We start from the raw sequence: 27681 nt of genomic DNA on the forward strand, positions 1-27681 counted from the left end.
CAATAGGTATTCACATCTCTCCTGACATATCTTCTCTTCTTCTTTGTTAGGATATTGATAGTTTGCATGCGACACATATGGACCCTCACTTTTCTCACCTGGGTTCCTGTGCTCATTTCCACAGTGAGCTCCCTACCTCTGTCTCCCTGACTATTCTCAGCTCAGCAAAGCAGAGGGAGCTTTTTACATAGAAGCCAGATCATGTTGACTTTTCTCTGCTCCAAGCCTTTCAGGGGCACATACTATCTCATGCATACTAAAAGCCAGAGTCATTACTATACGTAGGAGGTCCTATAGGATCTGGCCTTCCATTCCCTGGCTTTTCTGACCTTTCCAAGCGCTCATCTTCTTCTCACTCCTGTCAGGTGTATTGGCTTCCTTGCACGTGCTCAAGCACTGCAAACATGCTCCCACCGTAGGGTCTTTGCACTGGCTGTTCCTTCTGCCTGGAATGCAGTTATCTTAGGTAGCTCCCTCACCTCCTTTATGTCTTTTGCTATGTTTTATGTTTCCTTTTTTTTAGATAGCACTTATCCCTTAGCACACTATGTAATTTATGGATTTATTATGTTTATTGTTTCTTGTCTCCTTCTTACTACTCCCTGCCAGAGTGTTGGTTTTGTTTGCTCTTAGAACAATGCCTGGCACATCATAGCTGTGCAGTCAGTGTTTGTCGAATGAATGAATTTCCTCATGAAGAGATTTCATTTTTTCTGAAATGATTACCTTACTGCTGAACTTCTTTCAACAATTAAGTGGTAATAATAGATAACAGGGATGAAAATGATGAACCCTAATAATTATTGAGAATGTACTTTGTGCTGGGCATTTATAATAAATAACATTGATGATGATGGTGGCTAACCTTTATTGAATGTTAACTTTGTACTGGGCATTTTGCATCGTCAAATCAGTTGTTTTTCAAACCAGCTCTATGAAGTTAGTACTAGAGTTATTTCAATTTTATAGGTAGGCTGGAGAAATAACTTCCCAACATCACACATTTATATGGAGTAGATACAGTTGTGATACTAGAATCTTAAAAGGAAACGTGTATTGTTAAATTTATATTATCCCATTTTTGTCCTAATCTAGTAGAAGCCAGTATGTCTCTTTGGGAATATTTATTTGTGGTTTGATGATCGCTGTCTGGAGGATTAGGGATCTGCATGCATTTATATCAATAGATAAATTCATTACCTAGGATTGATTACAAATTCTACTTTAATAGTAGTACTATTTCTGTTTTTTCCAGGGGTTGGAAAAAAATTTTGCCCAATCTGGAAGCAAGAGAAATCATTTAATTTAGCATATATATGTGCGGCTCTTTTCAGTTATCAGACTTTTCTGCTTGTTTTTGTTTACCTTTGATTTTACCCTCAGTTGGCTCTGCTTTTAGAGATCATGTGTGTTGCTTCATTATTTTCGAGTAAGGATTCATTGACTTCATCCCAGAAAGAGAAGGCTCTGTTCCTTAATTAAAACACTGCAGAAGAGGGTATATATGTCATTTCAGCTACAATTAGACCCTTGCCAATGACACAAATAAGTCTGGGATTATTCTCTTTGTGCACAGAAATGACTTAAAAGAGGGTTTTATGCCCATTGATTCCATCCATACCAATTATAGGTGTGACTTTAGAATGACATCTGTGTTTTTAAACCCATACTTATACACATTTAGCCACTGTTAATTAAATGTTGGAAGCTATGTCTCCGAGGGAATTATGTGAGAGTGTGAAGTTTTTTTGTTTTGTTTTGTTTTGTAACAAGAGTTTTTACCTCTCCCCTTTTCTGGTAGATCTTAGAAATGTCCCAGTTCTTATTGACTCCGTCATCTGCTTGTAGCTTTAATGAGGTAACTTTTATACCTTCCAACTTCCTGGAAAAAGAAGTCTCGTTTCTCGTGCTAATAACTGTGGAAATTGGTCTATAGTTGCCAGAAGTTTTTCTGGCCGGGGAACTTCTCTTGCCAACTGTTTCCTCCTAGGTACGTTTCTCTTTTGTGTCTGATTAGCCAGGAAGTGGTATTTGGTTCTCATATTCATCTCTTTTTGAAGAAGGCAGCATACTTAAAAGAACAGGGAGAAGGCAGGTCCTTACAGCTATAAAACTAATCGCCGATTGCATTGTACTCTGACGATTTCAAAAGAAAGAAATGTTTCTGGCTAAATTATGTTCTGTTCTGCCTAGGAGCTCCTACTGACTGGATTATTTTTTGAGGTCTCTTTTAGCCATTCACTTCTAGAATATATAGTTAAATGTTACTTTATGGCTTGCTGAGGGCATGAGCCAGGGAGGAACGGTCTTATCATTATTACGTACTTAGTTCATCTTTTCTTCCTATGTTCTTCCTGCTGCATCTTCATCAGCCTCATTTTGTCCATTGAAGTATGGAAGTTCATTCATTCAACAATTATTTTTATGTACTGACTACATGCCAGTCACTGTGCTAGGTATTGAGAATATGAAGATTAAAAATATACTGCTGCAGTCCCCAAGGAGCTCACTGTTTTTATTAGAGACATGGAGCTAAAGGTATCATACAGTAGATAACAGCTTGAAAGGGTGTATATCAAATATGGTGGGATCATAGAAGGAGACCCTAAGCCTCTAGAGGATGGATGAGTATGGGGTTTTAAGCTAAACATAAGTGCAACGTGAGCCAAGAGAATTTCTTAAAACCTTGTGAATTTAAGCTATATTTTAGAAATATAGTAGGGATAAGGAAACCATATAATCTGAAAAGAATTGAGGGAACTGGTGTATTAATGTTCTGTATATGCTCAAAAAGAAAATATTTTCTCCAGTTGTTGAGTTTTATACATTTCCATGAGAAGTTATATGTTTTATATATGTCCGTTAGATCAGGCTTGTTAATTATGGGTTTCAAAGCGTGTATCCTTACTGCATTTTATCTGTTTGCCCTATCAGTAATTGAGAAGTGTGTTGAAATCTCCTACTCTGATAATGTCTTTGTTAATTTCTCCTTCTAGTTCTATAAATTTTGTTTTGCATAATTTGGGGCTGTTACATTTAAATTTAGAATTGTTATATATTCTTAGAGAACTGAAACACTTATGTTTAATGGCTTTATTTGTCCTGAATAATGTTTTTTTTTTTTTTGCCTTAAAGTCTATTTTTCTGATATTATCACTGCTACCATAACTTTCTTTTGATCAGTATTTCTTTGTTGTGCTTTTTTCTGTCCATATGTTATAGGTATGGCTCTAGTCAATAGCATATGGTTGGATTTTTTCATCCAGTCTGGAAATCTTTTTTTTTCTTTAAATCTGGCTTTGAAGTGATGTTAAAAATTAAATATATTATGATTAATATTGACTTATTCCTACCCTCTTACTTTGTGCCTTTATATTAATCATGACTTGCCCTGATTTTTCTTCTCTCTTAATTCTTTGTGGATCGACTGAAGTTTTTCTTATTTTTCTTCTTGTTCCATTCATCTTTCTCTATTGGCTTTGTATTTATATACTATTTCTGTTGTTTCAGTATTTTCTTTTAAAATTATACTTTGTACACTCAGCAAAGTATAAAGTTAATTGATATTTTAACTCATTCCTGTACAATTCAGAGCCATGGAACTATTTAACTCTGATCACTCCCTTTCTACTTATATGCAGATGTCTGGTAGGTAGTGCTGTACGTTTAAAGACTCACGTTAGTCATTATTATTCTTTTATACCAACAACATTTATTTAAATTTATTCACATGTTTAACAGTTTTTTCCTTCCCATTTCTTTTTTCTTAAAAATTAATTAATTAATTAATTAATTTTTGGCTGCGTTGGGTCTTCGTTGCTGCACGCGGGCTTTCTCCAGTTGCGGTGAGCGGGGGCTTCTCTTGTTGTGGAGCACGGGCTCTAGGTGCACGGCCTTCAGTAGTTGTGGCTCGTGGGCTCTAGAGATTATTAATTAGCTGTGTCAAATTTACTGTCTTAAATCCACCTACTTAAACAATTATTTTTCATTTCTAGAAATTCTTTATCAAATCTGTCTGCCCATTTTTGATGGGCTCATACTCTTTGCTCTTTTAACAAAATTATCTTTAATGTCTTTAAACATTCATGATAGTTATATTTTTAGTTGGTAATTAACAATATGTTTATTGTTTTTGCTGATACATGCATAGCAGTTTGTTGCGTTGTCTTATGAGTAATTTGTAAAATATTTGAACTTATATTTCTTGAATTTAATCTTCAGTATAACTACTATAAATTCTGGACAAAATATAAAAAACAACTATGTGGAAATGTGAGGAAGTGACCAAAGCCAGGCAGAAACCTGGGGCCAGGGAGGTGTCTATTCTTGGAATAAGAGAGTGTACCTAGGTGAGTTCCCCATTTTACAGCCTTTTTTCCTGAGAAAGTTGGTGCCAGCCATGTGGCAAAAGCTCAGATAGGAATGACAGTCTGGTGGTGGCAGTAGCAGTAGTAGCAAAGTTCTGGACTTGAACTTTGCCTAGTGTGTCACTTATACCAGTGCCATTGATTTTCTAGCTCTCTGCAGATAATTGAGAACTGGTAGTAGTTAAGGTCACCTTAGCCATCACTAAATAAGTGATCTCAACTGGTATAGATGCCCATTCATATCCTGAGAAAGACACTTTACAAATGCGTTGACTTTCACGAGAACAGTAATGGACCAGCTAGAACAAAATGCTGCACATACTGACTTGCAATAGTATTGGGTTCAAAGAAGTTGAGCAGGCAGGGTAGAGAGGATCAAGGAAAGGAAGTTATTAGATGGAGAAGGAAAATCCTAGAAGAAAAAATCAGATTGCTTTCTTTGGCTGGATTAGGACTTTAAGCTTTCAAAATATACAGGCAAATCCTTTCTGAAGTCATGGTCAGATATACATGGTTCTCTTTGAAAGGCAATGTGTAACTCTTAGTCTTTTTTCCCCCAAGTTTCACTAGCATCCATACTCTGAATATAATACAGACGCAAATGTATCGAAGAAATGTGTGGACACCAAGGGGGGAAAGAGGGGGGGTGGTGATGGTAGTGGTGGTGGGATGAATTGGGATTGACATATATACACTAATATGTATAAAATAGATAACTAATAAGAACCTGCTGTATAAATAAATAAAATAAAAAAATTGTTTCAAAAATGATGGCTTCTTGTGGTGATTTCTAAAAAAAGTTAACATGTGAGTGACAGCGTTCCGTTTGTAGTCCTCATGATACCCATTTTGTTTAAAGGTCTTTGAGTCATTCATATGTGGTTTAGATTAGTTTTATCGTTCATGGAAGAACAACTGGAAGCATTTTAAATACCTAAAGAGCAAGCACAATTTCAGCTTTGGAAGGAACCAATTTTAGAAATATTAGCAGCAACAAACCTGTGCATGGTTGAAAAACTTGCACATGGAATTAAATATACTTTTAATATTTAAACTTAAAATATTTGTTCTAATAAAGATATATTATTGAAATAAGAAATCTAAAAAGAGAAGATAATGTTAAACCTTATTGGTTTAACTTTTAAAAATCTCATATTTCCAATGGCAAAAGGGAATTTACTTGTCATCAGAGACAAAATATGAGTTACAGCTATGAGTGAGTTTTCTGTGTTGCATCTGTTTTGCATTTACAAGTTAGAATACTTTTTGGCAGAAAGTTTTACAATGAAATTACTTCCCTCTTTGTGTGATTAGAATTGTTTATGGCCTTGTGCAGGGGTGTGTCCACAGGACCTATCAGACCTGAGGTATGGAACTGGACATTTGTAGCATTTCCTGTTAAGATGCTCTGAATTATGAGCCAGATTAATTGGCTTACAAACAAGAATCAACAGGCCTGGAGGTTGGCTCCGTACGTAGGCAGCTTGAGTACTGGTCAGTAAAAAAAGGTCCCTATTAAAAAATGGCAACACCTTAAGATGCTAAAATACTGTGTTCTGAGACTATGGTCACTATGGTGAATGAATGGAACAAAAATCACATACCAGCACTTTGCTTGGAATGATAAAATAATGAATAAACTTAAAAAAATTGATTCTAAACAGTTAAACTTTCAAACTACAATGTATAAAATATTATAAAGTCAGAATTTGCTGTTGGAAGATGATACCACAAGCCAAACTTGATTATAATACAGGATCAGAGAAATGAAAAAGCACAGAAATAGAAGGAATTTGTGAGATCACAGCTGCCGCATTTAGATAATGAGGCGCAGAGAGGTTAAGTGGCTAGCATAAACACAGCTGGTTATGGAATGGCAGACCAAGGATTAGAGAGCTCAATTTTTTTTTTTTTCTTCTACTCTGGTACTACTTCTACATGAAGGTGGAGAGGTTTGACTGATGTGCCAGGGTTGTGGTGATGGTGGGTGAGGGTTGTGTGCAGTGATGGACAGTTTTGCTAAGAAGTCAGAAGATTGCAGCTAAGGGAGAAATTCATATGGCCAGCAGGGTAAAAATCCTAGAGTTAGGGATAAAGTGATTTGTGACAGTCCTGAAAGTGCTGTAAAGGCAATTCCACCCTACTTATGAACCTGGCCACAATATGAGCCCCCTTTTTTACCAATAGTTTTTAATAATACCCACTGTGGATTCCCCACCTTCTCTCTCCCCTCAAATTCATTTTATTTAAATATGCTTCAGTGCCATTGTGTCAATATTAGAAATGAATTATATCACTTAATTGTACAAATATCAGATATATGTGGTAGGCATATATCAGGAAGATAGCACACTTACTTTTAAAAAGTATTCAAGGTAGAAATACCGTTTATGGCTTCATGAGGAAAAATATATGACTAGCATATTTTACCTATCTCATGACATTTTCTTGGCAGTTGGTGGAATAACGCAAGACTGGAGACCAAAGAATAATTTGCTTTCTTTTGGAAATCTACTTACAAATCTGAAAGCCATGTATTTTTATACGATAATTTATTTACACTCCATGTGTGTTCCTAAAATATATGCTGTTTAGTTTTGCCTACTTATGCTGTCTATATAAATGGAATTATATAACATTTGGGACTTCCTTTTTTTGAGCTCAACTTTATGTCTGTGAGATTTTCAGTGCTGTTGCATGCAGCTGCAATTTATTCACTTTAAAAAATAGTTATCTTTCTTTTTAACATCTTTATTGGATGTTAAAGGACTGTCTGTCCTCTTGTCCCTCAGCTAGAAGCTGTAATGGTTACTAGATTTTCCAATAAAGTGGAAATTTGGAATCAAAAGGAATATAATCAATTTCCATTCATTGTAGTGCCTGATTAAATCTAACCTGATTTATTTAAAACATATGCTTGTTTTCTAGTTTGCATATGATTTTCATGTATCCATATAAGGATTGATTTACTGCTTTTCTGCCCAACTTACCAATTCTGGCTCTGAAAATTATTTTAAAACTGTGTGTCATCTGCCTTATGTGCCCATATACCCCCACTTATTTGTTTGGTTTAGACAGTGATTCTGGAATGAGCGTTATCTAGTAAATGTGCTGTTGTGTACAAAGCATGATAACCACGTTTTTAGAGAAGTAAAGTTTTAAAATTAAAAAAAATTGGAGTATAATTGCTTTACAATGTTGTGTTAGTTTCTGCTGTACAACAAAGTGAATCAGCTGTATGTATACATATATCCCCACCCTCTTGCATCTCCCTCCCACCCTCCCTATCCCACCCCTCTAGGAGGACACAAAGCACCGAGCTGATCTCCCTGTGTTATGCGCCTGCTTCCCACTAGCTATCTATTAAAAAATAGTTATCTTTTGTATGAAATTATTCATTTGTCATAATTCATTTATCCATGCTACTATTACTGATGGACATTTGGGTTTTTCCAGTGTTTGCTATCACTCTTGTACATGTCTCCATATGCACATTTGCAAGATTTCTCTAGGGGGCATATCTGTCCAGTTAAAATTTGATTCACATATATTTTTGATTTATATTTATGTATGAAATCTTCACAGGAGCTAATGAAATCTCCTTATAGATACCTTGGAAGGTCTAATTGTTGAATGATTTTTTTCTTGTCAATTGCAGTGACCAAATAATTTACAGCTATGACCTTATGAAGAAAAGATAGATATGAAGGAAGACAGATTTTATGTTAGTTGAGTTTCAGTGACAGGTTGAGAATTTTAAGCTATCGCTTAGAATTGCCTGTTTGGCTTAGTTGCTGATTCAGACAGGGGAAAATAAATGCACCCCATTAGCTGCATTTAATTTAGCCCATTAAAGTGCACTGATAGATTGGGTTGAAAGGTGCTATATAAGATATTGTTATTTAGAGCAGGCTATCTTGACCCTTCTCAGGATTTGACATTTTGATAACTTTCTGAGACATGTCTGGATGGGGAATATTTCCTACCCCTTCTTCCATCTACTATTAGGTAACCATTTGTTAGTTCCAGTTTTTTTTTTTTTAATGTTTTTGTGATCTACCAAAAATACCATGATTGATTTACTCACTTATTCAAAAAGTGACTCAGTCATTCACTCAATTAATAATTATTTAGCATCTTCCATGTTTGAGGCCTAATACTTAGATTTGGGCATATTATGGTGAGCAGAACAGGAATGCACTGACTCTCATGGAACTTATAATTTTTGGTGCTAGTGAAATATGCTTATATAAGAAATCTTGATGGAGTGTGATAAGTTGTCTTATAGAGGAGAGCCTTGGGTACTCTGGGAAAGCAGGTACTCCTAATCCATTCAAGAAAGTTTGGAGAGCCTTTAAAAAATACAGATTCTTAGACCTTATCCCCAGAAATTTTGTTTTGTTAGATCTGGACCAAAGAAACTTCTTATTATTACCTCCTATATATATATATGATTCAGCCAATGAGCCGAATTTGGGAAACATTGTTTATCAGTGAGAAAAATGGGCGGTAATCATGAGAGGGTATTTAAATGACTTAGGGATGGAATAGATGGTTTTCAGAGGATTTCTGTTCTTAGGCCAAAGGTTGATCTTTATATATGTCCCTATTCAATTGTCAATTCTTATTCCTAAGTTGTAAACGTTAACTGCCCCAGTGGTGGATGGGAAAGCCTGGCTTATCAGTAGTACATACGAAAAAAACCTTGGAATTGTTTAGCTGTAAGCCCAATGAATGTCAGAGGTGGGTTTGACTGCCACGGAAGCTACTGCAATCTTAGGTTGCATAACTGTAAGCTTAGTGTCAGAAAGAAAGAGGTAACGGTCCCCTGACCCCTGCACTTGTTGGGTGCACATCTGGACTCATGTGAATAGCTTCCAGGATCACATTTAAGGGGGATGTTGACACTTGGGTGTATGAAAGGATGTTGAGTTCCTTGGTAAATATCCATATGAGGAAGAACTGGAGAGAAATGGTCTTGTTCATTCCAGAAAAAGAAAACTTAGTCTATGTAGTTCCAGAAGAAAGAACTGAGATCAAAAAGGGAAAGATATTTGGGAAAGCAAGTCTCATTTTTTCGTTGATTTATTTAACAAATGTTTATTAAGTGGCTACTATATATAACACATTCTAGTGGATGCCAAGGATATAATGGTAAACAAGTTGGATTTAGTTTCTGACTTCATGGAGTTACAATTTATTGGAAGATCAGACAATTAAGCAAGCAGTCATAAGAAAATGTAAGTACTGGGATGGGAAAAAGACCTATACAACAGATTTCTAATATTAGTACTGGCAGAAAGGTGGTAAGTGGTGAATACTCTGGCCCTGGAGGTATTCAAGAAGATGCTCTTGTAGATATTATAGAAGTTGTGCAGTAAAATCCTGTTTGACATTTAGCATCGGTGATCATATATGTTTTTATAACAGATTCACACTCCTTGTTTCTTTTCTCACCCATTTAATCCTAACCTTCCCTTTCTTCCCTTCTCTCTAAACTCAGCTCCAGTTCTTTAAGTCTGCATGATGAGATGACTTTCTTTATAATTTTCACAGACCTTTGTTTATAAGGGATAGGACAGATTCTTAGAACTGAAGGCACACTTAATTACTGTGTTTTTCTCTGGGCTATCAGATATTTGAGGACAGGCATAAATGTTTACATAAATGCACTGTGACCTGATTGAGGGCTTTAGTTTTTCCCATTCCTCTTGGTGGCTAGCCCATGCAGGTGAGGACTCTTCGGGGCATTCTAGGGGAGCCTGCATTTCTGTGGGATTGGCAGGCACTAAGAATATGTAAAATACCCATGGCGCTTTTAATATAATTTTTATGCGCTCTAAATGAGACTATGTGTTTTTTTTGTTTTTTTACATCTTTATTGGAGTATAATTGCTTTACAATGGTGTGCTAGTTTCTGCTTTATAACAGAGTGAATCAGTTACACATATACATATGTTCCCATATCTCTTCCCTCTTGCGTCTCCCTACCTCCCACCCTCCCTATCCCACCCCTCTAGGTGGTCACAAAGCACCGAGCTGATCTCCCTGTGCTATGTGGCTGCTTCCCAGTAGCTATCTATTTTACGTTTGGTAGTGTATATATGTCCATGCCTCTCTCTCAATTTGTCCCAGCTTACCCTTCCCCCACCCCATATCTTCAAGTCCATTCTCTAGTAGGTCTGTGTCTTTATTCCTGTCTTACCCCTAGGTTCTTCATGACATTTTTTCTTCTTAGATTCCATATATATGTGTTAGCGTACGGTATTTGTCTTTCTCTTTGTGACTTACTTCACTCTGTATGACAGACTCTAGGTCCAACCACCTCACTACAAATAACTCAATTTCGTTTCTTTTTATGGCTGAGTAATATTCCATTGTATATATGTGCCACATCTTCTTTATCCATTCATCCGATGATGGACACTTAGGTTGTTTCCATCTCCTGGCTATTGTAAATAGAGCTGCAATGAACATTTTGGTACATGACTCTTGGTGAATTATGGTTTTTTCAGGGTATATGCCCAGTAGTGGGATGGCTGGGTCATATGGTAGTTGTATTTTTAGTTTTTTAAGGAACCTCCATACTGTTCTCCATAGTGGCTGTACCAATTCACATTCCCACCAGCAGTGCAAGAGTGTTCCCTTTTCTCCACACCCTCTCCAGCATTTATTGTTTGTAGATTTTTTTATGATGGCCATTCGGAAGGGTGTGAGATGATACCTCATTGTAGTTTTGATTTGCATTTCTCTAATGATTAATGATGTTGAGCTTTCTGTCATGTGTTTGTTGGCAGTCTGTATATCTTCTTTGGAGAAATGTCTATTTAGGTCTTCTGCCCATTTTTGGATTGGGTTGTTTGTTTTTTGTTATTGAGCTGCATGTAAATTTTGGAGATTTATCTTTTGTCAGTTCCTTCATTTCCAAATATTTTCTCCCATTCTGAGGGTTGGCTTTTGGTCTTATTTATGGTTTCCTTTGTTGTGCAAAAGCTTTGAAGTTTTATTAGGTCCCATTTGTTTATTTTTGTTTTTTTTCCATTTCTCTAGGAGGTGGGTCAAAAAGGATCTTGCTGTGATTTATATCACAGAGTGTTCTGCCTATGTTTTCCTCTAAGAGTTTAATAGTTTCTGGCCTTACATTTAGGTCTTTAATTCCATTTTGAGTTTATTTTTGTGTATGGTCTTAGGGAGTGTTCTAATCTCATACTTTTACATGTAGCTGTCCAGTTTTCCCAGCACCACTTATAGAAGAGGCTGTCCTTTCTCCACTGTACATTCCTGCATCCTTTATCAAAGATAAGGTGACCATATGTGCATGGGTTTAACTCTGGGCTTTCTATCCTGTTCCATTGATCTATATTTCTGTTTTTGTGCCAGTACCATATTGTCTTGATTACTGTAGCTTTGTAGTATAGTCCGAAGTCAGGGAGCCTGATTCCTCCAGCTCCGTTTTTCGTTCTCTAGATTGCTTTGGCTATTCGGGGTCTTTTGTGTTTCCATACAAATTGTGAAATTTTTTGTTCTAGTTCTGTTAAAAATGCCAGTGGTAGTTTGATAGGGATTGCATTGAATCTGTAGATTGCTTTGGGTAGTAGAGTCATTTTCACAATGTTGATTCTTCCAATCCAAGAACATGGTGTATCTCTCCATCTATTTGTATCATCTTTAATTTCTTTCATCAGTGTCTTATAATTTTCTGCATACAGGTCTTTTGTCTCCTTAGGTAGGTTTATTCCTAGATATTTTATTCTTTTTGTTGCAGTGGTAAATGGGAGTGTTTTCTTGATTTCACTTTCAGATTTTTCATCATTAGTGTATAGGAATGCCAGATTTTCTGTGCATTAATTTTGTATGCTGCTACTTTACCAAATTCATTGATTAGCTCTAGTAGTTTTCTGCTAGCATCTTTAGGATTCTCTATGTATAGTATCATGTCATCTGCAAACAGTGACAGTTTTATTTCTTCTTTTCCAATTTGGATTCCTTTTATTTCCTTTTCTTCTCTGATTGCTGTGGCTAAAACTTCCAAAACTATGTTGAATAAGAGTGGTGAGAGTGGGCAAACTTGTCTTGTTCCTGATCTTAGTGGAAATGCTTTCAGTTTTTCACCATTGAGGACGACGTTGGCTGTGGGTTTGTCATCTATGGCCTTTATTATGTTGAGGAAAGTTCCCTCTGTGCCTACTTTCTGGAGGGTTTTTATCATAAATGGGTGTTGAATTTTGTCAAAAGCTTTTTGTGCATCTATTGAGATGACCATATGGTTTTTCTCCTTCAATTTGTTAATATGGTGTATCACATTGATTGATTTGCATATATTGAAGAATCCTTGCATTCCTGGAATAAACCCCACTTGATCATGGTGTATGATCCTTTTATTGTGCTGTTGGATTCTGTTTGCTAGTATTTTGTTGAGGATTTTTGCATCTATGTTCATCAGTGATATTGGCCTGTAGTTTTCTTTCTTTGTGACATCCTGTCTGGTTTTGGTATCAGGGTGATGGTGGCCTCGTAGAATGAGTTTGGGAGTGTTCTTCCCTCTGCTATATTTTGGAAGAGTTTTAGAAGGACAGGTGTTAGCTCTTCTCTAAATGTTTGATAGAATTCTCCTGTGAAGCCATTTCGTCCTGGGCTTTTGTTTGTTGGAAGATTTTTAATCACAGTTTCCATTTCAGTGCTTGTGATTGGTGTGTTCATATTTTCTATTACTTCCTGATTCATTCTTGGCAGGTTGTGCATTTGTAAGAATTTGTCCATTTCTTCCCGGTTGTCCATTTTATTGGCATAGAGTTCCTTGTAGTAATCTCTCATGATCTTTTGTATTTCTGCAGTGTCAGTTGTTACTTCTCCTTTTTCATTTCTAATTCTATTGATTTGAGTCTTCTCCCTTTTTTTCTTGATGAGTCTGGCTAATGGTTTATCAATTTTGTTTATCTTCTCAAAGAACAAGCTTTTAGTTTTATTGATCTTTGCTATCGTGTCCTTTATTTCTTTTTCATTTATTTCTGATCTGATCTTTATGATTTCTTTCCTTCTGCTAACTTTGGGGGTTTTTGTTCTTCTTTCTCTAATTGCTTTAGGTGCAAGGTTAGGTTGTTTATTCGAGATGTTTCCTGTTTCTTAAGGTAGGATTGTATGGCTATAAACTTCCCTCTCAGAACTGCTTTTGCTGCATCCCATAGGTTTTGGGTTGTCGTGTCTCCATTGTCATTTGTTTCTAGGTATGTTTTGATTTCCTCTTTGATTTCTTCAGTGATCACTTCGTTATTAAGTAGTGTACTGTTTAGCCTCTATGTGTTTGTATTTTTTACAGATCTTTTCCGGTAGTTGATATCTAGTCTCATAGCATTGTGGTCAGAAAAGATACTTGATACAATTTCAATTGTCTTAAATTTACCAAGGCTTGATTTGTGACCCAAGATATGATCTATCCTGGAGAATGTTCCATGAGCACTTGAGAAAAACGTGTATTCTGTTATTTTTGGATGGAATGTCCTATAAATATCAATTAAGTCCATCTTGTTTAATGTATCATTTAAAGCTTGTGTTTCCTTATTTATTTTCATTTTGTCTGGTCTGTCCATTGGTGAAAGTGGGGTGTTAAAGTCCCCTACTATGAATGTGTTACTGTTGATTTCCCCTTTTACGGCTGTTAGTATTTGCCTTATGTTGAGGTGCTCCTATGTTGGGTGCATAAATATTTATAATTCTTATATCTTCTTCTTGGATCGATTCCTTGATCATTATGTAGTGTCCTTCTTTGTCTCTTCTAATAGCCTTTATTTTTAAGTCTATTTTGTCTGATATGAGAATTGATACTCCAGCTTTCTTTTGATTTCCATTTGCAGGGAATGTCTTTTTCCATCCCCTCACTTTCAGTCTGTATGTGTCTCTAGGTCTGAAGTGGGTCTCTTGCAGACAGCATATATATGGGTCTTGTTTTTGTATCCATTCACCCTGTCTGTGTCTTTTGGTGGGAGCATTTAATCCATTTACATTTAATTATTGACATGTATGTTCCTATTCCCATTTTTTAAATTGTTTTGGGTTTGTTATTGTAGGTCTTATCCTTCTCTTGTGTTCCTTGCCTAGAGAAGATCCTTTAGCATTTGTTGTAAAGCTGGTTTGGTGGTGCTGAACTCTCTCAGCTTTTGCTTGTCTGTAAATGTTTTAATTTCTCCATCAAATGTTAATGAGATCCTTGCTGGGTAGAGTAATCTTGGTTGTAGGTGTTTCTCCTTCAGCATTTTAAATATGTCCTGCGAGTCCCTTCTGGCTTGCAGAGTTTCTGCTGAAAGATCAGCTGTTAACCTTATGGGGATTCCCTCGTGTGTTATTTGTTGTTTTTCCCTTGGTGCTTTTTTTTTTTTTTTTTTGTAGTATGCGGACCTCTCACTGCTGTGGCCTCTCCCGCCGCAGAGCACAGGCTCCGGACGCACAGGCCCAGCGGCCACGGCTCACGGGCCCAGCCGCTCTGCGGCATGTGGGATCCTCCCGGACTGGGGCACGAACCTGCGTCCTCTGCATCAGCAGGCAGACTCCCAACCAGTGCGCCACCAGCGAAGCCCCCTTGCTGCTATTAATATGTTTTCTTTGTATTTAATTTTTGACAGTTTGATTAATATGTGTCTTGGCGTGTTTCTCCTTGGATTTATCCTGTATGGGACTCTCTGTGCTTCCTGGACTTGATTAAATATTTCCTTTCCCATATTAGGGAAGTTTTCAACTATGATCTCTTCAAATATCTTCTCAGTCCCTTTCTTTTTCTCTTCTTCTTCTGGAACCCCTATAATTCGAATGTTGGTGCGTTTAATGTTGTCCCAGAGGTCTCTGAGATTGTCCTCGGTTCTTTTCATTCTTTTTTCTTTATTCTGCTCTGCAGTAGTTATTTCCACTATTTTATCTTCCAGGTCACTATCCGTTCTTCTGCCTCAGTTATTCTGCTATTGATCCCTTCTAGAGTATTTTTAATTTCATTTATTGTGTTGTTCATTGTTGCTTGTTTCCTCTTTAGTTCTTCTAGGTCTTTGTTAAATGTTTCTTCCATTTTCTCTATTCTGTTTCCACGATTTTGGATCATCTTTACTATCATTATTCTGAATTCTTTTTCAGGTAGACTGTCTATTTCCTCTTCATTTGTTAGGTCTGGTGGGTTTTTATCTTGCTCCTTCATCTGCTGTGTGTTTTTCTGTCTTCTCATTTTGTTTATCTTACTGTGTTTGGGGTCTCCTTTTTGCAGGCTGCAGGTTGTTTTTGATGTCTGTCCCCAGTGGCTAAAGTTGGTTCAGTGGGTTGTGTAGGCTTCCTGGTGGAGGGGACTTGTGCCTGTGTTCTGGTGGTTGAGGCTGGATCTTGTCTTTCTGGTGGGCAGGTCCACGTCTGGTGGTGTGTTTTTGGGTGTCTGTGGACTTAGTATGATGTTAGGCAGCCTCTCTGCTAATGGGTGGGGTTGTGTTCCTGTCTTGCTAGTTGTTTGGCATAGGATGTCCAGCACTGTAGCTTTCTGGTCGTTGAGTGAAGCTGGGTGTTGGTGTTGAGATGGAGATCTCTGGGAGATTTTCGCCGTTTGATATTACGTGGAGCTGGGAGGTCTCTTGTGGACCAGTGTCTGAAGTTGGCTCTCCCACCTCAGAGGCACAGCAGTGACTCCTGGCTGCAGCACCAAGAGCCTTTCATCCACATGTCTCAGAATAAAAGGGAGAAAAAGTAGAAAGAAAGAAAGAAAGAGGATAAAAGAAAATAAAATATAGTAAGATAAAATAAAATAAAGTTATTAAAATAAAAAATAATTAAGAAAAAATCTTTTAAAAAAGTAAAAACAAAATAAACAAAAAATCAACCAAAAAACGGACAGATAGAACCCTAGGACAAATGGTGAAAGCAAAGCTATACAGACAAAATGTCACACAGAAGCATACACATACACACTCACAAAAAGAGGAAAAGGGGAAAACATCATAAATCTTGCTCTCAAAGTCCACCTCCTCAATTTGGGATGATCCGTTGTCTATTCATGTATTCCACAGATGCAGGTACATCAAGTTGATTGTGGAGCTTTAATCTGCTGCTCCTGAGGCTGCTGGGAGAGATTTCCATTTCTCTTCTTTGTTCTCACAGCTCCCGGGGTTCAGCTTTGGATTTGGCCCTGCCTTTGCGTGTAGGTCGCTGGAGGGCGTCTGTTCCTCGCTCACATAGGACGGGGTTAAAGGAGCCGCTGATTCGGGGTCTCTGGCTCACTCAGGCAGGGGACGAGGGAGGGGTACGAATGCGGGGCGAGCGTGCGGCGGCAGAGGCCAGCGGGACGTTGCACCAGCCTGAGGCGCGCCATGCGTTCCCCCGGAGGAGTTGACCCTGGATCCTGGGACCCTGGCAGTGGCGGCCTGCACCGGCTCCCCGGAAGGGAGGTGTGGATAGTGACCTGTGCTCGCACACAGGCTTCTTGGTGGCGGCGGCAGCAGCAGCCTTACCGTCTCATGCCCGTCTCTGGGGTCCGTGCTGATAGCCGCGGCTCGCTCCCGTCTCTGGAGCTCCTTGAAGCAGCGCTCTTAATCCCCTCTCCTCGCGCACCAGGAAACAAAGAGGGAAGAAAAAGTCTCTTGCCTCTTCAGCAGGTCCAGACATTTCCCTGGACTCCCTCCCGGCTAGCCGTGGTGCACTAACCCCCTGCAGGCTGTGTTCACGCGTCCAACCCCAGTCCTCTCCCTGCGCTCCCACCAAAGACCGAGCCTCAGCTCCCAGCCCCCGCCCGCCCCGGCGGGTGAGCAGACAAGCCTCTCGGGCTGGTGAGTGCCGGTCAGCACCGATCCTCTGTGCGGGCATCTCTCGTCGCTTTGCCCTCCGCACCCCTGTTTTTTTTTTTTTTTGATTATTATGTTTTGAATTCTTAACGTGTCCTAACTAATTAGAAAAGCTGACCTTTCCCTCACAGCATTTTTTAAAATTTAAATACTACGTTTTGACATTCTCAGGACTCTGAGGCTTTCACGTTCAGTGTTACAGCCTGATCGGATATTGTGGAGGTTTGGGTTTGCTTTCTCTTGACCCAATGTGACTTCCTGTTTCTAGGAAAACAATTTTAAAGACTCTTAAAAGGAATTTCTTGCATGCTTGGCAGCTCCTGTAGAAGCACATTTTAATAAGCCAGTGTGAATGAAGTATATTAAAAAAATCAAAGAAAGAAGCATATTGCTTGATCAAATTAGCATTTTTTTTTGTGGAAATTGGATCTCATAGAAAAATCCAGTGATTTAGGAAGTGGCTGCTTTTGTAACCCAAGAACTAAAAGTTTCATCTTGATTTGTGTAATCATCCTAGTTCAAGGGGACAGTTGGTCACGAATCGGGGTTTACTTTTTGCTGGAGTTAATGCATACTAGTGAGTCCGATTAATATGTTTTTTTTTTTTTTAAAAAAAACAAAGTCACAACTGGGGCATCTCTCTTCAAACAAGCTCACAAATTTGGAACTAATTCACATGCATTGTCACAATATTCTGGAGAAAACCCCAGTTACTTCCATCACTTAATCAATGGAAAAAATGAACATTAGTGAGTCTTTTGCTAGTCAGATATTACTCTGAGCAGGAGATTCACGCCTCCTGGCTCTCAGGTCAGAGATTCAGCTTCTCTGGGAATTGTCCTAGAAATTGGCTTCTCGTGAATATTTTAATAGGGGTATGTTTTTGTAACTAGATAGGTACTTTATTCATTTGAGTAATGTTTGCTGAGTACTCACTATGTGGTAGGCCCCTTTCTAGAGGCAGACAGTATGGTGAGGAATAAGGCAGGGAAAGTCCCTGATTTTATTTATCTTTTAAGCACTTGTATAAGGGCTTACTCTATGCCGGAAACTGTACTAGGTACTTTACAGATGTTAAATCATTTAATCCTCCTAACAATGCTGTGGGGTGGGTACTCTTATCCTTGTTTTGCAGGTGTAAAGAAGGAGGCTCAAAGTCACCTGGCTGGAAAGTGACCGAGCCAGGGTTGAACACAGGAGGAGTGCTCTTTACCGCACTGTGTGGTCATTCTGTAAGCCTGATCTCATAAGCTTACACATTCCTTATAAAAGCAAAACAAAACAACACACACGCACACACACAAGAACATAAAACCTATGGGCAGGGCTTCCCTGGTGGCGCAGTGGTTGAGAGTCCGCCTGCCGATGCAGGGGACGCGGGTTCGTGCCCTGGTCCGGGAAGATCCCACATGCCGCGGAGCGCCTCTGCCCGTGAGCCATGGCCGCTGAGCCTGCGCGTCCGGAGACTGTGCTCCGCAACGGGAGAAGCCACAACAGTGAGAGGCCCGCCTACGGCAAAACAAAAACAAAAACAAAAACAAAAACCTATGAGCAGTCTGACCACTGTTAATGTTTTAGTGTCTCTGTTCCAATCCTCATCATATGTGTCTGTGTAGAGGGGTGTGTGTGTGTGTGTGTGTGTGTTTAAATGTATACAATACCTTATTGATTGGTTCCCACTTATTTTCACAACATATTATACATGTTTTGCAGGCCAGTGCTTTTAAAGAATAGAATTGTAACTAGCTCTACAGTGTTCCGTGGTTTGTCTATATCATGATTTCTCTAACCAGTTTCCTACCACTTAACAATGTTTCTTAATTTTGTATTTCATAAACCCTGCTTTAATTCATGTCCTCGTAACCAAATCCTTTTACAAATCCATGACTCTTCAAACATTTCTGAGTGAAGAATGGTATTAAAACTCTGTAAATATTTATGCGGTATCCACGTGCAGTCAGCGCTTTGTGAATATGACGATGTCAACCTGTGAACATGCTTTTCCTTCCAGGCTAGTGGATGACAGATGTGTGGTGCACCCAGAGGCGGGGGACCTCGCCAACCCTCCCAAGAAGTTCCGAGGTAAGAAAGAGATGCTTACTTTATATTATGTGATCCAACTGGGGATACTTTTGTGTCTTAAAATAAGGAATGTTAGAACTTTATTCAGCGTGAAACTTTCAAATAGAAATATGTCCACTGAAAATTCTTTCAAAAATATCCCCATCATTTTTCTTCTTTTACACGTTGAAGGGTTGATACTGAAAGAATAGTTTCAAGTTTTGTTTTGCTGGACAATAGTCTGTGTGTTGAAAGGAAATCTTGGTAATTAACTGTGAGAGGCCACTTTTCAAACCAGTAAATACGGCCGAATGATACGTGTTTATATATTTCCGTGTGAGTTGTACTATAAATGTTAGTGTTTCATTATCAACTCTTTAATTTATCTTTGTAAAATCTCCAGGATGGTGACGCTGATGTGTTAGCTTAGCTTTTAAAATGTCACTTTGGCTGGTATCTAATAACTACCAATTGTCTTAGAACTCCCTTGTAGGTATAATTTTAGAGACAGCATCATACTGTCAACTGAGAAATTGTTCATAGTAGGAGACTGATTATAACTGTTACAAGAGAAGGATTAATGGAACTTGCAGAGAATCATAGACAACTAAAACCAGTAATTAAGAGCTTGTGCAAATCAATTTCATAGTTTGTGTATACTTATAATAATAATTTAAAAACAGCATTCATTTTGAACATACTGTGTAAGCATTCCTCCTCACAATGATGAAAAGCAGGTTTAATAAGGGATACAGATCTAGAGAGAGAGTCAAAGGGATTTGCTAGAGCCCCAGACCCAACTCGGGATGTGCTCTCCCTGCAGTGGGGAAGGGAGATGCCTAATGTTTGGTACATGTTTCCCACGTTTCACTTTCTGTGATAGGCACTTTCTACACAGTTCTTATAATAATATGCAAGAATATTGCATTTTCATCTTGCAGAGAGAGTGACGAGGACAGTAAATGTCCTTTGAGTGGAATTGGTCACTTAAAAAAAAATTAATAAATTAATTAATTAATTTTTGGCTGTGTTGGGTCTTTGTTGCTGCACATGGGCTTTCTCTAGTTGCAGCAAGCGGGGGCTACTTTTCGTTGCGGTACATAAGCTTCTCATTGCGGTGGCCTCTCTTGTTGCAGAGCACGGGCTCTAGGTGCACGGGCTTCAGTAGTTGTGGCGTGTGGGCTCAGTAGTTGTGGCTCATGGGCTCTAGAGCGCAGGCTCAGTAGTTGTAGCGCATGGGCTTAGTTGCTCCGCAGCATGTGGGATCTTCCCGGACCAGGGCTCGAACCCGTGTCCCCTGCACTGGCAGGTGGATTCTTAACCACTGCACCACGAGGGAAGTCCCAAAATTGGTCACTTTGAATAAGTGATCCAGATGTCTCCCCAGGTGGAGAAATTAGCAGAAAGAAGGCTGTGGGAGATACACCACCCATTAGAAGCACCCATAACAGTGCTCAGTGGGGACACTCCCCCAGCCCTGGGCATGTGAGGTGTTCTCAACTATACACAGTTCCCACCGAGGATGGACTCACAGTAGAACTACATGAAGGAGAGTCAGCAGTTGTGGCAAACAAGATGCGAAGTGCTCCGGAACACCTTGCCAGACACTGTGCAGTAAGTGTGTGGAAATGATTTCAGAGACAGAAGAGGCTAGAGGAGCCTAATGGAAGAATGGGCAATATGAAAAGGAAGATATAGGTTCTAAAGAGCGTGAACTAGCTATTATATAAAAATGAGGAGACAGTGTTATAGAAAAGAGAGCTGAGGAAATTACCCAGAATGCAGTGCAGAGGAAAGTTTGAACAAGTCATTAAAAGCTTGGAGGAGGGACTGAGAAGATCCAGCAGCATCTAATCGAATTCTAGAAGGAGAGGCTGGAGCGCATGAGGATGAGGCAACATGTAAAGAGATAGGGGCGAGAACCTTCCTAAATTGTAGAAAACCACTGTTCCTCAGGTGGAAGAGACACACTGAGTTCAGAGTAGGGATGATAAGCAAATCGAGATCCACAGACACTCCTTTGTGCACTGTAGGATGATAAAGATAAAAAGTTTCAAAAGCGAACTGGGACAACAAATCAGCATTTGTAACAGAAAAAAGCTTGGGGTCCGGGTTTTAACTGCACTTTCGCTGGCTGTGTCATCTTAAGTAGGTCACCCAGCCACTTAGCGTCTCAGAGGACATCTGTCATTGGCTGCTGAGACCAGGGCTGTATAAAAACAAGAATAATCTTACCACACAAGGCTTTGTGAGGCTTGGAATCTTTCCAGAGAATAAATGTAGAAGTGTTTTAAGTCATTATACAAATGGTAGCTAACTTATAATAGGCATAATGTATTTCCATTAAACATATTTGACTCTGCTCTTGCATTATAACCTCTTCAAGGGAAGGATTTTATTTATTTATTTTTTGTGTGTGTTTCCCAGGCACAGAGGTTTGCCCATAGTAGACATCCAAAAAAAAAAAAAAAAAAAAAGGCATTAGATGCTTGTGGGTGGGAGACCCAAACTTTCCCTGGGATCGTGTGAAACAGCTTGGTTCCCAGGGGTGCTTCACGGCCACGAGCTTGGGTAGCCTTATTCCTCTGTCAGTCAGGGGAGGTTAATCTGTCAAAGATAAACCTTCAGGTTTTGTGGCTGCCTTTTTTCTTTTAGATATTTGACTGTATCTGAGGGAACTCTGCGGTAACAGCTCTGTACCCAGTAGGTAATAATACACAGATACTTGGTGTCATATGATTCAGCGGGCGCTGGTTCAAAGTATGAATCACTCAGGTGCTCCGTCCGCCCCTGGAAGGCTGGCTTTTCCTGTAATCTAATACTTTAGGTCATTGTCCTTGCTAGTTTGCTCTCATTTTCTACCTCTAGTTTAAGACTAAGCCATTTGTCTCACTCCACTCATCATTGGAGAAGGAGGGTATCTTCCTGTTGGAGATTCAAGGTTCCCTTTTATCTTAAAGCTCCGACTCTTCTCTGATTCTTGGAAGCCCGTCCTAACGGAGCCCCAGAGGAGGATTCCCTGAGACGGGCTTGTCTCTGCCCTGACCTTCACACTGCTCGGCAGCCATCATCAAACCTTGTTTTCCCCAATGCTGTATCCTTTCTCATACCTTGTGTTTTTGCAGCTTCACTCTTCTCTTCCTGAGTGTATTTCTCCTGTTCCCTTTGGCTGTAAAAGCCATCACTTTTTCATAGATTTGCCTTCCAAGATCACCGCTCCTGCATTTCCAGACTCCTCTGCTAGGTTTCCAGAGCACCCTCCTTTCTTGTTACTTTTCAGATAATGTGAAGAAACTATAGTGTATCAGAAACTATAGTTCAGCTGCCCCTCAGTTCCTCTTGCCTTAGCCAAACGATGTTCTGAAATTAATTTGAAAAGATTTTTATTTTTCATACTCACTTTATGATTTGTTCAAGTGAATCATAAAATCTTAGAGCTTTAGCCAATTAAAAGTAAATCTAGTACAGTTCCCCACTTTTTTGAATGAGGAGCCAGAGTTTGAAAGAGGTTAACATGTCTCCTCAATACACAAAATTGTACGAGAAGTGCTCCTTTGACTGTGTCACACTGCCTCTCATGAACAGAGGAAATGAAGTTTTAACAAACAAACAACTTCCCAAGGGTTATTTAAAACCTGGCGGATGGAGAGCTATTTTCAGTAGAAACCACCCAATCAGAATAGTATTAACCGAAGCATATTGGCTTTCTCTTAAGTGAGTGCAAAATTCTTTTCATGATCAAATATTCTCTCATTTTTAAAGATCAACTTTAAACTTTGGAATACATTTTTATTTATTTATTTATAAATATTTATTTTATTTATTTATTGTGGCTGCGCTGGGTCTTATTTGAGGCCTGCGGGCTTCTTAGTTGTGGCATGCATGTGGGATCTAGTTTCCCGACCAGGGATCGAACCTAGGCCCCCTGCATTGGGAGTGCGCAGTCTTACCCACTGGACCACCAGGGAGGTCCCTGGAATACAGTTAGATGTAAGAGGAGTCGTAAAGGTAGTATAGAAACTTCCCTTCCATCCAGTTTCCCCTGTGTTAGCATCTTACATAACCATGGTACATTTGTCAAAACCAAGAAATTACCATTTGTACATTCCTATTGACTAAATTCCAGGCTTCCTTCGCATGTCACCAGTTTTCTATTGTCCTTTCCCCATCATCCCATCCAGGATCCCACGTGCCGTTAGTCATCATGGCTCCTTAGTCTCCTCTGGCCTGTGACACTTGCTTAGTCTTTCCTTGTATTTTTTCTATGAGCTTGATACTTTTGAAGGGTACTGTCCGGGTATTTTGTAGAATGTCCCTTGGTTTCGGTCTGGCTGATGTTTTTGTCATGATTAGAGTGGGGCTTAGGTTTTGAGAAGGAATGGCACTGAGGTTAACTGCCCTTCTCCTTGCCTTGTACAGGGGCACATATTATCAACACGATTCATCAGTGGTCCTGTTTTTTGATATACAATTTAACCCTCTTCCCCCACACTAAATTATAGCAGTCATTTTTGTTGACTTTATATTCTTTTCATTTTTCTTTTTTTCCTCCTAGTTCTTTTATGCACGTACATCTCCCCCTGTTCTCTAGAAAACCCTGGTGTAGATTTTTCCAAAAGTTTGTGTGTATTAATACATGTGCAGTTTCTATTAGGAGGAGAAACTGATCTAAATCAAAACAAGGGAGGTTTGTGTGTCCTTTTATTACCATCAGGGTGATAAAACACAGAAGTAATGCAGAAGCCCGGTGGCCACTCCCCAGGAGGGCTGAGGAAAGCAGAGACAGCTCCTTTCTTGGTTGATTAGATAGTTCACAGCCTTGGGCCATTTGGTCTTGAAATTTCCAACTCTGAGACTCTGTGGTCATTTGACACGTGACTGTTTCCTAATCCGCTAACCCTACCAAGTGGCTGCTTCTGGAAAGCAAAAAGTCATTCTGAGGCAATAAGTTAGAATGCTTCAGGAGCTAAAACAGAGACTTTCTCTGCTGTGCGGTGCCACAGGAAAGCAGGTAGTGAGTTTCAGGGACTTGGGAGAACATGACCAGACCATTTCTTTAACTCAGTTCCTTCTCTGCATATAATTCCGGGAAGTTGTCTTGAAGGCTGGAACTCTTACCTTTTGGCTCTACTCATGGAGGTTATACACTTAAAAGCATTTGTGAAAAAGCCATCCAGCTAGGTAGTAGCTTCGACTTTTTATGTAGTTGAACATGTCAGTCTTGTCTAGCACAGTAGTCCTCTGGTATGAGCCAATTATAAATACTTCCTCTACCAGCTTAACAATTGCTTTATTGTATTTCTTCAGATTTGATGTTAGTGTAAATTTTTTGGGATGAAGACTGAAACTGTTTCAGGTTTGAAGTTACTACCATTTATCGAGCATTTAATACATGCTACACTGGGCTCAGGGCTTCCTGTGCATTAATGTTTAGTCATCACAATAACCCTATAAAGTAGAAATTGTTGCTATCCCAATTTTGCAGTTGGACAGTTCAGTATAAAGAAAGTATACAACCGTTTTAAGGTCGCTGAGCTTATTAGTGGTAGAGTTGGGAGTCAAAACGAGTTTGTCTGACTCCAGAGCTGTTTCTTTTGAACCACTATACCATACTGTCTATTGAATAATGCCCTCCGGTAAATTCTACCTGTTGGTCCAGTAAAGCCACACAGATTCCATCTAATCCCTCTTCCACACAGTGGAGCTTTAAGTATTTATTTAGAACGATTATATTCCTGTAGGTCTTTTCTTCTACCGTCTTAATTAAAAAAAATTCTTTCACCTGTTGCCAGCTACAGATTCTTCAGTGATTTCTCTAGTCTTCATCGCACTGCTGTGTTCGGTTTCTGGTTAGGCTCCTGTTTGTCAAATTAATTCTTAGCGGTGTAGAAAGAACTGAACATAGTACATTTGGGTGCAGTCTGATGAGACTCTCCCTCTTTTTTGGATGCCACACTTGCAGCCCAAGAGTCCTGAGTAGGACTCCCTAACTCACCTGCAGCTGTTAGTCAACCCAAACTCCTGAGGCTTTTTCATTCGCATCTCTGGACCCTTGTTTCCCTCCTCGTGTGCTGCATAATTGGTATTTTGGAACCAAACGGAGAATTGGCTACTCTCATCTTTTTAGCATTGGTCATTGTTCTAACCTGCCAAGCTTCCTCTGTCTCTCTCTCTTTTTCGATCTTAACTCGCATCCACGTTATTTATTCAAATGCCCAGCCTCATGACATCTTGAAATTTAAGTGGATAAAAGGGATATATGTGGGCTTTCCTGGTGGCGTAGTGGTTGAGAGTCCGCCTGCCGATGCAGGGGACGCGGGTTCGTGGCCCGGTCTGGGAGGATCCCACATGCCGTGGAGCGGCTAGGCTCGTGAGCCATGGCCGCTGAGCCTGCACGTCGGGAGCCTGTGCTCCGTAACGGGAGAGGCTGCAGCAGTGAGAGGCCCGCGTACCGCAAAAAAAAAAAAAAAGGAATATATATGATACTCTCCCTTCATGTGTTCTTCTAGTGTGATTGGATATATCTGAAGAGAAATAGATTAGGACTGTGTTAGTTGGAGCATCTACACATTCGACCCTGGAAGATGTGGATGGAGCGAATTACTTTGGGAGGTGGTCCTGGGAAGCGTGAGTGAGGGAGTGAAGGAGAGTCAGCCTCATGGAATGAAAGTCAGTAAAGTGTGAATAAGACCCGCCACTGTGGCAGCTGGAACTCAGTCCTGCAGGGCCCTGGGAGAAACTACGAGGAACATGCTTCAGGATCTCCTACCCAAGGGCGGGAAGGCTGGGACCAGCTTCCATCCTCTGTGGGTTGAGTTGTCACCCCCTCCCACACAGACATCTGGACTGCTGCTGCTTGTAGCTGAGCAAGTTCTTCAAGTGTCAGGGAAGCCCTCATGAGGACAAGAGGAGAGATGCGGGAGCTTGAGCTTGGAACCTGCCCATAGGCTGGGATCCACTGTGGTGTCAGTGAACTTGGGCCCGAGGATGCGGTCACAGTACTGTGCGTGCTCAGAATTTGCACTCGTTTCTTTACTTGAAAGACCTGCAATTAGACTGCCAAGTGTTTGAGGGCAAGACTGTGTTCTGTTGAATTCCCAAGATCAAGAACAGTGTTTTCAATATCACTGGGGCTGACTTAATTTTTGTTGAATTAATAAATAAATGTTTTTCTAGAAAAAAATTATAATTCTTAAAGGCAATATAATTTCAGTTTTTTTGTCACATGCTTTTTTTAGAGGTCTTAATACTACCCAGCATGTAACATAGTTGTTAGCTGATTACTTCATTTATGAGAAGGCAATGTATAGACCTGTTATAGTATTACAGTTTTGTATTCTAGGCATCTAAATTTCAGCTTATTGGTGTTAAATGTGCATTCTAACATATAAATCTGTAGTGTGAATAGCAGAAGAGGAAAACTTCTACATGCGTTAAGTGAAGTTCTTTTAGGTTGTAGTGTTTTGTGGTTTGCTGCTACTCAGAGAAGTTTAGAAAATTGCAGTGGATTTCCAAGACAGAAATTACAAAATTTATTAACAAATGTCTTTAAAACTCTCCAGTTCAATGTTATTGCTGTGTTGATTCTGTGTATTTATGGTAATCATATTAAGAACCTTCCACAGCTTATTATTAAACTCTTAAGTGGCAGTGGAAATGGGGTAATAAGTTTATTCTTTTCAGTGAGGTTTCAGAGAAGGCCCAAAGGATGAAATGAAAACAGATTGCTTTGCTTCTTTGCTTCTTCTTTTGAAGCTAGTCAGGGTTGTAAAAGGGCTCGTACTTTAAAATACCTTAGTCTCTATTGGAGGGGAGTTGCTGTGGTTTTGAATGGTCAAATAAGACTACCTTGGAAATCTAATCACCTGCTGTTTAGGGCTGCCCTCATACAATTAATTGAATATCTAAAATATATATGTGCTGTATGAACTTTGATTGATTTGTGGCTTTGACTTGTGAAGTTTAATGTTCTCCTTGAAGAGTGAAAAGTAATGGGCAGAAAATTAACACTTGTGATGTATGTGGTTTAGTGGTGTTAGAACAACTCCCTTGCTTACTGATCGTGTATCCACGGGCCGATTTTCCTGAGCTGGGGGCTCGTGTTTTAAAATCTCCCTTCTAATATTGTGTATGAAATTAAATATGTGTCTAAATTTTTTGCAAGTACTGAATAAATGCCTTTTGTCTGTGAACACTTTAACTTCATAACCAAGATGGCTCTTTCTAAGAATAGGAAGTCCTAAGTATTGGAATTCTTAACTTTGAGTGCTTTTGATGGCCTTTATCCATGTTACCTTACTTAATTCTTAATAGCCCCATTTTACAAATTTGGAAACCACACTGTGGAGAAGTAAAGTTAACATGCTCAAGGTCTCACAGTTGGTAGGTGGCGAGGCGGGCTTATTTGACGCTGGCGTTTTCACACTGTAAGATCTTGATAAATTTAGTAGAGA

At 39.4% G+C, this 27681-nt stretch overlaps 1 protein-coding gene across 1 annotated transcript in view; it reads left to right on the plus strand.

Moving 5' to 3' along the window:
- ITPR2 (inositol 1,4,5-trisphosphate receptor type 2) overlaps positions 1 to 27681 on the plus strand; it is a 527197-nt gene that overhangs the window by 25991 nt on the left and 473525 nt on the right. Inside the window, exon 2 of the mRNA XM_060166697.1 lies at positions 19179 to 19249. Coding sequence (XP_060022680.1) covers positions 19179 to 19249 — 71 coding nt within the window. The remainder of the gene's footprint in view (positions 1 to 19178; positions 19250 to 27681) is intronic.

The sequence above is a fragment of the Lagenorhynchus albirostris genome, chromosome 11, assembly GCF_949774975.1.
Source record: "Lagenorhynchus albirostris chromosome 11, mLagAlb1.1, whole genome shotgun sequence".
Classification (NCBI taxonomy): Eukaryota; Metazoa; Chordata; class Mammalia; order Artiodactyla; family Delphinidae; genus Lagenorhynchus; species Lagenorhynchus albirostris.